This window comes from Mytilus californianus, unplaced genomic scaffold (genome assembly GCF_021869535.1).
Source record: "Mytilus californianus isolate M0D057914Y unplaced genomic scaffold, xbMytCali1.0.p SCAF_19, whole genome shotgun sequence".
Lineage (NCBI taxonomy): Eukaryota > Metazoa > Mollusca > Bivalvia > Mytilida > Mytilidae > Mytilus > Mytilus californianus.
Genome location: NW_026262667.1, coordinates 8,433,959 through 8,446,738, shown reverse-complemented (window position 1 = coordinate 8,446,738; position 12,780 = coordinate 8,433,959). Strand labels below are relative to the sequence as shown.

General features: G+C 37.1%; 1 protein-coding gene across 1 annotated transcript; it reads right to left on the bottom strand.

Moving 5' to 3' along the window:
* On the bottom strand, positions 1–4,669 carry LOC127727217 (melatonin receptor type 1A-like). The gene is made up of 2 exons (XM_052234691.1): positions 4,296–4,669; positions 1–944 (listed from the first exon to the last, which is right to left on the bottom strand). Exons 1-2 carry the CDS (start codon positions 4,555–4,557, stop codon positions 76–78), a joined length of 1,131 nt encoding a protein of 376 aa, XP_052090651.1. The 5' UTR covers positions 4,558–4,669; the 3' UTR covers positions 1–75.
* Between the last annotated feature and the right edge of the window lie 8,111 nt (positions 4,670–12,780).

Sequence of the window (12,780 nt, the reverse complement as noted above, 5' to 3'; positions counted from 1 at the left end):
ATACCAAAAGGTTTCTTTTTTTTTAGCATCGTATGTTACCTGGACGGGTTCCTTGTTATAAGGTGTAATTTCATCTTAAGATGAAGATGGGAACAGATTAGATGAAGATAATTTGATATTAGATGCAGATGGGAACAGATTAGATGAAGATAATTTCATATTAGATGAAGATGATTTCATGTTCGTTGAAAATGATTTCATATTAGATAGAGATGATTTCATATTGATTTTCGTGACAGACGATAGCGAAACTTGACTATTTTCTTTGTTGACAATATGGAATATTTTATGAAACTCTGTTTTAAATTTTCTATTTGAAAAATAATAGATAAAAAAATTGAATGATGGATGAAAATGGGCAAAAACTGTGATGCCAAGATGCACTTCGTGGGGAAATGTATCATCCGTATCGGCTACAAGCAATATGGCAAAAGGTATCCAACAGATTGAAAATACAGCATACACAATAAATATTGCTTTTGCTAGGCGCAGGGATTTATTATCAATGTTTGGTGCGCTGTTTCTACTTGTTACTTGTTTTCGTTTATGTCGGACAAACAAAAACAGTTTGAAGTAAGAAACTCCTACAACGATCAAAGGAATCCACACAAGACAAACAGAAAAAAACACTGTGAAACTGTACGTTGCCTTTCTGTCCCAAATACATTCCAAACTTTTGTCATCAAAACCATGTCCGCCAATTCCAGCGTAATTTAGTAGAACCATAATGATTCCAAGGAAATACAGTGATATGCACATTATGATACATGATGTTCGAGTAAATATTTTCTCGTAATAAGAGTTGTAACAAATTAATATATATCTGTTGAAACTGAGAAATGTGATGGACCCCAGAGACACAATACATGAAATGGTACACATTTTCCCAATAATCTCGCACAGAATTGGATATTGCAGGAAGAATGTTCGGCCTTCCACTTTACCTGAAAAAAAGATAAATATGTGATATTATATTTTATAAACGTTAGTATTGGAACATGACAGTACGTTTGATGTGTTTGAGCTTGTAATTTTGCCATTTGATAAGGGACTTTCCGTTTTGAATTTTCTTTGGAGTTCGGTATTTTTGTTATTTACTTTTTACAATGAAAATTTATGTGACATTTGAATAAATAACTTATCTGTATTTTACAAAACCTTTCGGAACTTTTGGGTACTCAATGCTCTTTAACATGGTACTTTATTTGGCCTATTTATGATTCGAGCGTGACTGATGAGTCTTTTGTAGACGACGAAACGCTTTTCCCACGTACAAACTTTTAAGCCTGGTATCTATGATGAGTTTATTATGGAATATACTGACCAAAACAAATTCATCAAAGATACCAGGATATAATTGTGTACCCCAGATACGCCAGACATGTTGTTATCGTTTTCAATTACTTATTGACTAGTTTAGGATATGCTTTGCATTTTGGATCCTGATGAAGTGCAGAGGTTTAAAAATATAAGGTGAATACCTAGAGATAATTCAATAGTAAACGGAGGAGTTAGAGTTAGTGATGTGATATAAACACTTACTTTGATTAAAAATGTCATCATAATAGAATCGAATGACATCTTTTAAACAATTTATAATTAAAAAAGATCTGTTATTGACATTTTTTAATCTTAAAGTAAAGCTTTAAGCACAAAACTTCAGCAGACATTGTTAACATAAATGAAAGCAGTATGATCCCTGGTGAAATCAAATGTACGCCCTAACGATAATGTTAATTTTACAGTTGATAGATCATAAACTTTATTGTATATTTCATATGAACATAATTTATTGGTTTTATATTTGTATTAATTGTGTTTGTGTAGCAGAATGATAATCCCTTTCTTCATTAGAAGTACGAGCTTTAGCGTCAAATTTACAATTTATAATGTAAAACCCCTTTACCATTTGCCGCAACTGCACAAAAATGTAAAAAAAATAGTATTTATCAATAAAGTAGGCGGAGCTTATTATTCTTTTTGGCGTTTTCTGTGTTGCTTTTTCATCAATCGGAAAATGGCTTGCATCCATTTCAAATTAGTATTTGTCTATTAAACGAATACTGTTGATATTCAATATTGCTTTAAAGTCTATCAAAGCACGGATGTAAAATACTTTTGGTGTACACAAAAGTATATAACAGATCAACTCTATTGATCATGTAGTGTACTCTTTTGACAGTTGCTATTTTCTGACCTTATTTTTTACTGTTTCTAAAAAATCTTGGGTTTTGAGGAATCACAATGTATGACAAAGCTCAGTAAAGATCAGTTTAAATTCCATTAAAAAAAATAATAACACTTTCAGTTACTCTAGTGATAGGTTTGCTTCAAATGGTTATGCATTCTATGATTATACTGCGGAAATTTACCGATGGGAACTCATTTTAAACAATTCTAATATAAAAAAAAATAAAAGAGAGGTGGAAAGAACCAAAGGGATATTCAAAGTCATAAGTAGAAAACATATTTGACCGGGCCCGATTTAGTGGTGTTACATCTTACAAAGTCTATCCGAATCATTTTGCAAAAAATTCCGCTCAAACCAGTGCTGGTGGCCGTCTAAAACTTGCAGTGAAAGATAGTTGTTTTGCTTCTTGTTGAAGGTTTCACTGTGACTCTGAGATGAAGAACAACAATAAAAGCGCTGTTCCTTTGCTTTTTGTGTGTTTTTTCCTGTGTATATACTGATTTTGTGTCCTGATTTGATACTCCACTTTCTTTGTTTTTATATTATGACAATACCATGTAAAAAAAACCCGACCAAATGACAAAAAACAGTCTACAAAAACACAACAAGGAAAACTAAAGACTAGGCAATTCACGAACCTCACTAAAAACCGCTGGTAATCTCAGATGCTCCGAAATAATTTTCGATTTCACACAGAAACTCTAAACTTAAATTTATGAGAAAAGATACGATTGTATCGTTTGAATGATGTAAAATGTAAAATAAAAATTCAAAAAATTGTAAATGGGATTTTTAAAATTTTACAACGTCAATATAACTGCTTGCCCTAATTTTTTTCAAATACGCATTAATTCGAAACTTTGTTTTGTTTCCTTTTACGTTTTAACTATAATATGAACTGACACCACCCTATATATAAAAAAAAAAAACATTTTGTATGATTGCCAAACTGGCAACTATCAACAGCAGTCTAAATGACTTAGATGTAAGCTACTATAGGTCATCGACCTGTCTTTAACAATGGACAAGTCTCAACCGTATAGTCATCTAGTCTGATTTATGACAAAACAATACTCTAAAACAGATAGCAACCAACATAAACAAATAAATTCAGGTTCCTGACTTGGGACATGAACAAAAAGAATATGGTGGGGTAAAATATGTTTCTAAAAGCTAAACCCTCCACTTATCTGGGATATTGGCTCAGCATAAGAACATACTGTAAATATTCATACAAAATGGTTTGACTGATTAGACTGGTAGAAAACACAAAAACAACTAAAATAACTAAAATAAATACAAAAGACAGAAATTTACCCATCTAAAAGTATAAGCATTTTCAGAAAGCTAGTTCTAGGCAAATAACAACTACATGTAATAAATAAATCATGTTCTCTGTGACTTAAGTGTAAATCAGTTCACATAGAACTCTTGTTTTTTTATATATAAAATAGAGGTTAGCTACTAGTACAGGGAGAAGACATGCACGATCAATTGAAAAGATAGTTATTCTATTTTTTTAAACAAGTTGCAATTCACAACAATGTTGCAAGTCGAATCCTTTTATATTATATAAAAGAAGTAATGTAAACTAGAATATAACGAAAAAGTAAAAATTAAAAAACATTTAATCTTTAAATGATATTTTTCTGATACACATTCTTGTCAGTCATCAATGTCCCTTGTCCTGAATATTTATGTTTGGTATTTCTCAAAGGAAATGTACCAATACTAATTCCAAAAATCATTAAGGAATCCTGTTATCATCTTTATGAACAAACAATTCATCAACATTATTTATCCAGTTTTTTATTAGCAATTAAATTTTATCTTGATTGTATCCAGTTAATTAAAAGATTTTTTGTCTTGAAACCAACCACGAATCAGAGTTTTATAAGATTGTGGTATTGATATGTTTCAATCTTAATTACAGTGGCTGTACAAATTCATGTACAAGAACTAGAGAGAATATTATTTGATATCAATGATGATTTGAGTAGACACCAGCACCAACCATGGCAGAGAAATGCAATTGGGAATATCATGACAATGTTTCTTTAGAGCGATGATTTGTTTTATTTTAACGTGATATAAGGTTACTTACCAACAATGCTCATTGGATTTGCCATCAGAGTAACGTACATGTCTGATATTGCTATATTAATGATAAATATAGACTGCATTGTCATCGTTCCCTTCGATCTTGCTGTTATAATCAAAATTAAAGCATTTCCGAATGTTCCCACAACAGACGCAATAGTCTGTAAAACAATACATGTAATTGCCAACCCAGGAGATTCCTGAATAAATTCGTATTTTCCAAAATATTTCAAAACGTACCCAGATGTATTGAACGTCGTATTCATGATGCAATGCTGTTAGTATAACAACTCTGGAAAATTGACGAATGTGATGTCCGTTCGGCAAAATTAAAATACAAAATATTAATAGGTAGATTTTTTTGGCTGGAGGTAAATCGTCGTGTGTATATATCTTTATAGCTATAACAGATGTTTGTGCCCTCCTTTATAAGTTCTTCAAGACACCTACATGTATTTAATAATATAACGTAAACGTATGCGTCAGATCTTTCTGTAATTGTGGCTATGTAACAAGAAAATTACTATATTTGTAATTGTTAGTATATAAAAATAAGTATATATTTCATCGGAAGTAAAATTCACAGCTTTTTCTTGTTTGCAGGCCATGTATTATTTATCGAGATGACGTTCTGTCCTTTTAGTTCTATAATCGCTAATTCATATCCTGTTATTTCAATCCCTTATTGTATGATGACCTTTTTCAAATGCGACTTTTAATTATCATATTTTACTACATTCAAACTCATATGTCGAAAATAAACCGACAACGCCATGGGAAAAAAGAAAAGAACCACGGCTCCGGAAGGGTCTGCAGGTCCTGATCAACATGTGGCACCCGTTGTGTTGCTGATAAGGTTGGTAATTCAATGCCACAACATAGAAAACTAAAGAGTGTGCAACACAAACCCCTTAAAATCGGTTGTGATCTCAGGTGATAAGGAGGGTAAGCAAATCCTGCTCTACATGTGGCACCCTTCGTGTTGCTAATGTAAGTTCAAACCCGGTGAAAAGTCTGATTCGGTAGGTTTCATTCGGGGAAAAGAGAACGTGATTGTGGTTTAAAAGGGACAATAAAAAAAGAACAACAGGTGGCACCATGGCCAACAGACGAACAGCAGTCCATTAACATTTCACAAAAAAACTAGAGGTTGAGCAAAAAGAACCCCACCAAATTCGGGGTTGAAATCAGGTGCTCCGGAAGGGGAGTTGGTTCCTGCTCCTCTAAATATCGTTCAAGATCAGACAAGAAATAATCATCAATCGATTTTTGTGACAGAGGCAAGTTCAAAAGCAAAAGCAATAAGTCTGTTCTCGAGGGAGTTTGTCAAAACTTACGGGATGTTATAAATAGTCCCAACTTCTCTTTTTATAGTGTATTTCATTTGTAAGATAAATAGTAGGGTAATGTTTGACTCTGAGAGGGTGTGAGCGAAAAGAAATACATTTACAAGTAGGAAGTGCACTTTTTTGTATTATTACAATTATTGTTTCCGAAAGGTTGTTCTATTTTTCCTACATTATTTTTAGCTACATAGCTATCCTTTTTAAGATATCTTCTTGTATTTAAAATGACACGCTCTGATATAAAAATGGGTTTGCGTTATTCCCATGTATGTATGAATCATAAGTAACATGTAGTCAAAATTGTACATGCTATAATTATTGTATTTTGTAACAATAGAATTTACAAGGGAGAAAAAATAGTAACACTTTCCAACGTGTTACAAAATACTTTGTACCTTTTTGTTTCAAAAGAGGGACGAAAGATACCAGAGGGACAGTCAAACTCATAGATCGAAAACAAACTGACAACGCCATGGCTAAAAATAAAAAACAAACAGAGAATTAAAAGTACAGATGACACAACATAGAAAACTAAAGACTAGTCAACAAATCTGGTAAATAGTCTAATTCGGTAGGTCACATTCGTGAAAAGGGAAGGGTATTGTAGTTACGACATAATTATTACCTTCCACTGTTTAAAAAAAAATAAAGATAGAAAAAAAAATTAAGTGATATGGTTTTATTTCCAATGAGTAAACTATCAACCAGAGTCAAAACAACGTGGTTTTAATCAAGTATAAGTTACAATACTCCCTTCAATAATGAGCAAGACCTACAATGTAGAGTCAGATATAAAACGGCCTGACGTGACACAATTGTAAAATAATTTAAAAATAAAAGAAAAAGAAAATCAACAGAATGATTTAAGAAGAAATAAAAACAACAAATACAAATATAACAGACAGCAACCAACGACAACCACTTAATTTGACTTGTGTTATTTTCATCGATAATATCACTCGCATAGATAATGCAACTGTGTATCCTGTTCTGGAATAAAATTGCCTTTTTTTATTTTTCATGAAATGGTTCCCCAAAAAAACTTATAAATCTACAACTGTTACTATTACTTTATTGCAACAACTTGTACGAACGAGGTGCCCTGATAAATATCTATGAGAACAGGGTGTCTTTTACTTTTCGATTGTAAGTTAGTTACAAAGTTTAATCAATGCGAATCTTCAAAATAAAATACGTATTTTTGTTCCGTAACTGACCTTTGCTTTCCATCCCTATAGGCAGTATACATGATACATACACGTTTACGAAAATCGTGCGTGTGTCTAATGTGATCAAATAATCGTTCCCTTGCATGATGGAAGAAGTTATTGTTTATGTTGATCTTTATAATGTTTAATTGAATGTAAACATAAGAAACAGTATATTTAATTTTCATTGTCGAAAAACAAAATTCTGTATCTTTCATTAAGTTTCACACATGTCATGTTATGATAAACAGTATAAAATAAACGTAATTTAATGACCTTTTTTACGGATGGAGTACCGTCAATTCTAAATTTATATGTGTTGTTTCTTTGTTAGTCATAAAATTATTTCATATACTTCATAAAACAACTATATATATACAACGTACTATTCAGCAATCTTTTGTTAGAATTTACAGAAGATTTTTGGAATTTACGAATCAGATTACTTTTTCTGTTACGTGTCTGTTTACTTCATAGTAAAATTGTATATTCATTTTTTGAAACGGGATTGCCCAGCAGTGGAATCAAACTCTGACTTTCTTACTATCGATACTCTAAGGGACCTAAAGCAGATGAACTAACTACTAGTTACTTTGCTATCGACACTGCAATAGATCTACCAGCAGTGGAATAAATGACGGCTTTCTTGCTACCGATACTCTATGGGATCCATCAGCAGCGGCAAAAAATACTCTAAGGGAATCACCAGCAGTTGAATAAACCACTACCTACCTTGCTATTGAAATTTCAAGGGATCTACCAGCAATGGTATAAACTACTGGCTTACTTTTTGTCGATACTCTAAGGGGTCCACTAGCAGTGACATAAACTACTGGCTACCTTACTATTGTTATTTCATAAATAACTGGCCCCTTTGAAATCGCCACTAAGAGGATTCACAAGCAATTTAATAAAGCACTGACCACCAATAATCCAATGGACCCATCAGTAGTGGTTTAAACCACTAGCTACTCTGCTAACAAAACTCCAAGAGATCTACCAGCAGTGACATAAACCACTGACCACCTTGCTATCAATAATCCAATGTATCCATCAGTAGTGGTTAAAACCACTAGCTACTCTGCTAACGAAACTCCAAGAGATCCACCAGCAGTGGCATAAACCACTGACCACCTTGCTATCAATAATTCAAAGGATCCATCAGTAGTGGTTTAAACCACTAGCTACTCTGCTAACAAAACTCCAAGAGATCCACCAGCAGTGTCACAAACCACTGACCACCTTGCTATCAATAATCAAATGGATCCTTCAGTAATGGTTTAAACCACTAGCTATTCTGCTAACGAAACTCCAAGATAACCACAAGCTTTGGCATAAACCACTGACCACCTTGCTATCAATAATCCAATGGATCCATCAGTAGTGGTTTAAACCACTAGCTACCCTTCTAACGAAACTCCAAGAGATCAACCAGCAGTGGCATAAACCACTGACCACCTTGCTATCAATACACTAGGGATTCCAAAAGCAGTGGCATAATCCTTGCGATTGATACCCAGTAACCAGTAAGCAGTGGCATTAACAACATGCTACCTGCATTCCATACTCCGAGTGATCAACCAGCAGTCGAAAAATTTGCTAGCTACCTTGCTATCGATATTCCAAGAGAACCATCGTCATTGGCATAAGAAACCGGCTACATTGCAATTGATACTCTCTCCAGGAGCTTCATTACCAGTGGCATAAACCACTAGCTACCTTGCGATCGATACCCCACGGGATTCATCATCCGTGGCTTAAATCACAAGCTTCTTTGGGATCAATACCACAAAGGATCCATCACCAGTGGCATATATCACTAGCTACCTTGCGATTGATACCCCAAAGGAGAGAGCACCAGTGGCATATATCACTAGCTACCTTGCGATTGATACCCCAAAGGATTCATCACTAGCGGCATAATTCATTAGCTACTTTGCGATCGACACCCCAAAGGATTCATCACTTGTGGCATAATTCATTAGCTACTTTGCGATCGACATCCCAAAGGGTTCATCACCAGAAGCATAAATCACTAGTTACTTTGCGATTGATACCCCCAAAGGATCCATCACCAGTGGCATATATCACTAGCTACATTGCGATTGATCCCAAAGGATCCATCACCAGTGGCATATATCACTAGCTACCTTGCGATTGATACCCCCAAAGGATTCATCACCAGTGGCATATATCACTAGCTACTTTGCGATCGTTACCCCAAAGGATTCATCACTAGTGGCATATATCATTTGCTACTTTGCGACCGACACCCCAAAGGATCCATCACCAGTGGCATATATCACTAGCTACCTTGCGAATGATACCCAAAGGATGCATCACCAGTGGCATATATCACTAGCTACCTTGCGATCGACACCCAAAAGGATTCATTACCGGTGGCATAAATAACTAGCTACTTTGCAATCGTTACACCAAAGGATTCATCACCAGTTGAATATATCATTAGCTACCTTGCAATCGTTACCTTAAAGGATTCATCAACAGAGGAATAGTTCATTAGCTACTATGCGATCGATACCCCAAAGGATTCATCACCAAAGGAATAGATCACTAGCTACCTTGTGATCGTTACCCCAAAGCTTCATCAACAGAGACATAGTTTATTAGCTACCTTGCGATCGATACCCTAAAGGTTTCATCACAAGTGGCATAAATCACTAGCTACTTTGCGATTGACACCCCAAAGGATTCATCACCAAAGGCATAAATCACTAGCTACTTTGCGATCGACACCCAGAAAGGATTCATCACTAGTGGCATATATCGCTAGTTACCTTGCGATTGATACCCAAAGGTACCATCAACAAAGACATATATCATTAGCTACCTTGCGATAGATACCCCCAAAGGCTCCATAACCAGTGGCATATACCACTAGCAACCTTGCGATTAATACCCCACAGGATGAATCACCAGTGGCATAATTCACAAGTAGCTACCTTGCTATCAGTTTTGCAAAGGATTCATCATCAGTGGCATATATCACTAGCTACCTTGCGATCGATACCCCCAAAAGAATTCATCACCAGTGGTATAAATCACTAGCTACATTGCTATCAGTATACCAAAGGATCCATTACCAGTGCCATATATCACTAGCTACTTTGCGATTAATACCCCAAAGGACCCATCACAAGTGGCATATACCACTAGCTATCTTGCTATTGATATTCCAAAGGATTCATCACCAATTGAATTAACCACTGGCTACCTTAATATCGATATTCCAAGGGAGTCGCTAGTAGTGGCATAAACAATTAGGCACCATGCTATCGATACCCCGAGAGATCAGCAAGCAGTTGCATACCTTGATATTTATATTCCTATGGATCCGTCAGTAGTTGCATACAAAATTGGGTACCGTGCTACGAAACGAAAGCTTCAATTATTAGGAATTAAAATATTCACGCTAAAGGTGGAAGAATAAGCTAAAGTACTCTTTCAGTCGACCCTTCTGCCCCAAGATTCATGCTTGAACACTGCTTCTGTCAACTAGCACACTTCTGCCCTATGATTCATGCTTCAACACTGCCTGTGTCAACTAGCACCCTTCTGCCCTAAAATTCAAGCTTGAACACAGCATGTGTCAACTTGCACCCTTCTGCCCCAAGATTCAAGCTTGAACACTGCATGTGTCAACTTCCAGCCTTCTGCCCCAAGATTCAACTTGAACACTGCATGTGTCAATTTCCACCCTTCTGCCCAAGATTCATACTTGAACACTGCCTCTGTCAACTAGCACCCTTCTGTCCCTAGATTCTGGCTTCAACACGGTTACTGTCAATAGCACCCTTCTGCCCCAAGATTAAACTTGAACACTGCCTGTGTCAACTAGCACCCTTCTGCCCCTAATTTAGGCTTGAACACTGCCCGTGCCAATAGCACCCTTCTGCCCCAAGATCCAAGCTTAAACACTGCCTGTGTCAACTAGCACCTTTCTGCTCCAAGATTCAAGCTTCAACACTGCCTGTGTCAAATAGCGCCCTTCTGTCCTAGTTTTAAAGCCTGATCACTGACTCTGTTAATAGCACCCTACTGCCTCTAGATTAAAGCTTGAACACTGCCTGTGTCAACTTGCACCCTTCTGCCCCAAGATTCAAGCTTGAACACTGCCTGTATCAATAAGCACCCTTCTGCCCCAAAATTCAAGCTCAAACACTGCCTGTTTCAACTTGCCCCTTCTGCCCAAGATTTAAGGTTTAACACTGCCTGTGTCACCCAACACCCTTCTGCCCAAGATTCAAGTTTGAAAACTGTTTCTGTAAACTTGCACCCTTCTGCACCAAGATTTAATCTTGAACACTGTCCCTGTCAATAGCATCCTTATGCCCCATGATTGAAGCTTAAACACTGCCTGTATCAACTAGCATCTTTCTGCCCCAAGATTCAAGTTTGAAAGCTGTTTCTGTCAATAGCACCCTTCTGCCCCAAGTTTCAAGATTGAACACTGCTTTGTTCACTAGCACCCTTCTGCCCCAACATTCAAGCTTAAACACTGCCTGTGTCAACTAGCACCCTTCTGCCCCACGATTCAAGCTTGAACACTGCCTATGTCAACTAGCACCCTTCTGTCCCAAGATTCAAGCTTGAACAGTGCCTCTGTCAACTTGCACCCTTCTGCCCCAAGATTCAAGCTTGAACACTGCCTGTGTCAACTAGCACCCTTCTGCCCCAATATTAAAGCTTGAACACTGCATGTGTCAACTTGCACCCTTCTGCCCCAAGATTCATGCTTGAACATTGCTTCTGTCAACTAGCACACTTCTGCCCTATGATTCATGCTTCAACACTGCCTGTGTCAACTAGCACCCTTCTGCCCTAAAATTCAAGCTTGAACACAGCATGTGTCAACTTGCACCCTTCTGCCCCAAGATTCAAGCTTGAACACTGCATGTGTCAACTTCCAGCCTTCTGCCCCAAGATTCAAGCTTGAACACTGCATGTGTCAATTTCCACCCTTCTGCCCAAGATTCATACTTGAATACTGCCTCTGTCAACTAGCACCCTTCTGCCCCTAGATTCTGGCTTCAACACGGTTACTGTCAATAGCACCCTTCTGCCCCAAGATTAAGCTTGAACACTGCCTGTGTCAACTAGCACCCTTCTGCCCCAAGATTCAAGTTTGAAAGCTGTTTCTGTCAATAGCACCCTTCTGCCCCTAATTTAGGCTTGAACACTGCCCGTGTCAATAGCACCCTTCTGCCCCAAGATTCAAGCTTAAACACTGCCTGTGTCAACTAGCACCCTTCGGCCCCAAGATTCAAGCTTCAACACTGACTCTTGTCAATAGCACCCTTCTGCCCAAGGAGTCAAGCCTCAACACGGTCTCTGTTAATAGCACCCTTCTGCCCCAAGATTCAAGCTTGATCACTGACTCTTGTCAACTTGCACCCTTCTGTCCCAATATTCGGGCGTGATCACTGACTCTTGTCAATAGCACCCTTTCTGCCCCAAGATTCAAGCTTGTATACTGCCTCTGTCACTTAGCACGTTTCTGCCCCAAGATTCAAACTTGAACATTGCCTCGGTCAACTTGCACCCTTCTGTCCCAAGATTCAAGCTTGAACACTGACTCTTGTCAATAGCACCCTTCTGCCAAAGAGTTCCAGCTTAAACACTGCCTGTATCAACTAGCACCCTTCTGCCCCAAGATTCAAGCTTGAACACTGACTCTTGTCAATAGCACCCTTCTGCCAAAGAGTTCCAGCTTGAACACGGCCTGTATCAACTAGCACCCTTTTGTCCCAAGATTCAAGATTGAACACTGCCTCTGTCAACTAGCACCCTTCTACCCAAACAATTAAGCTTGATCACTGACTCTTGTCAATAGCACCCTTTTGCCCAAGAATTCCAGTTTGAATACTGCCTCTGTCAACTAGCACCCTTCTGCCCAAAGATTCAAGCTTGAACA

Coding starts and splice junctions, on each gene's coding strand:
- LOC127727217 (XM_052234691.1), bottom strand. CDS start 4,557: ATGAATACGACGTTCAATACATCTGGGTACGTTTTGAAATATTTTGGA. Junction 945..4,295: donor AAATCCAATGAGCATTGTTG/GTAAGTAACCTT, acceptor TCTTTTTTTCAG/GTAAAGTGGAAGGCCGAACA.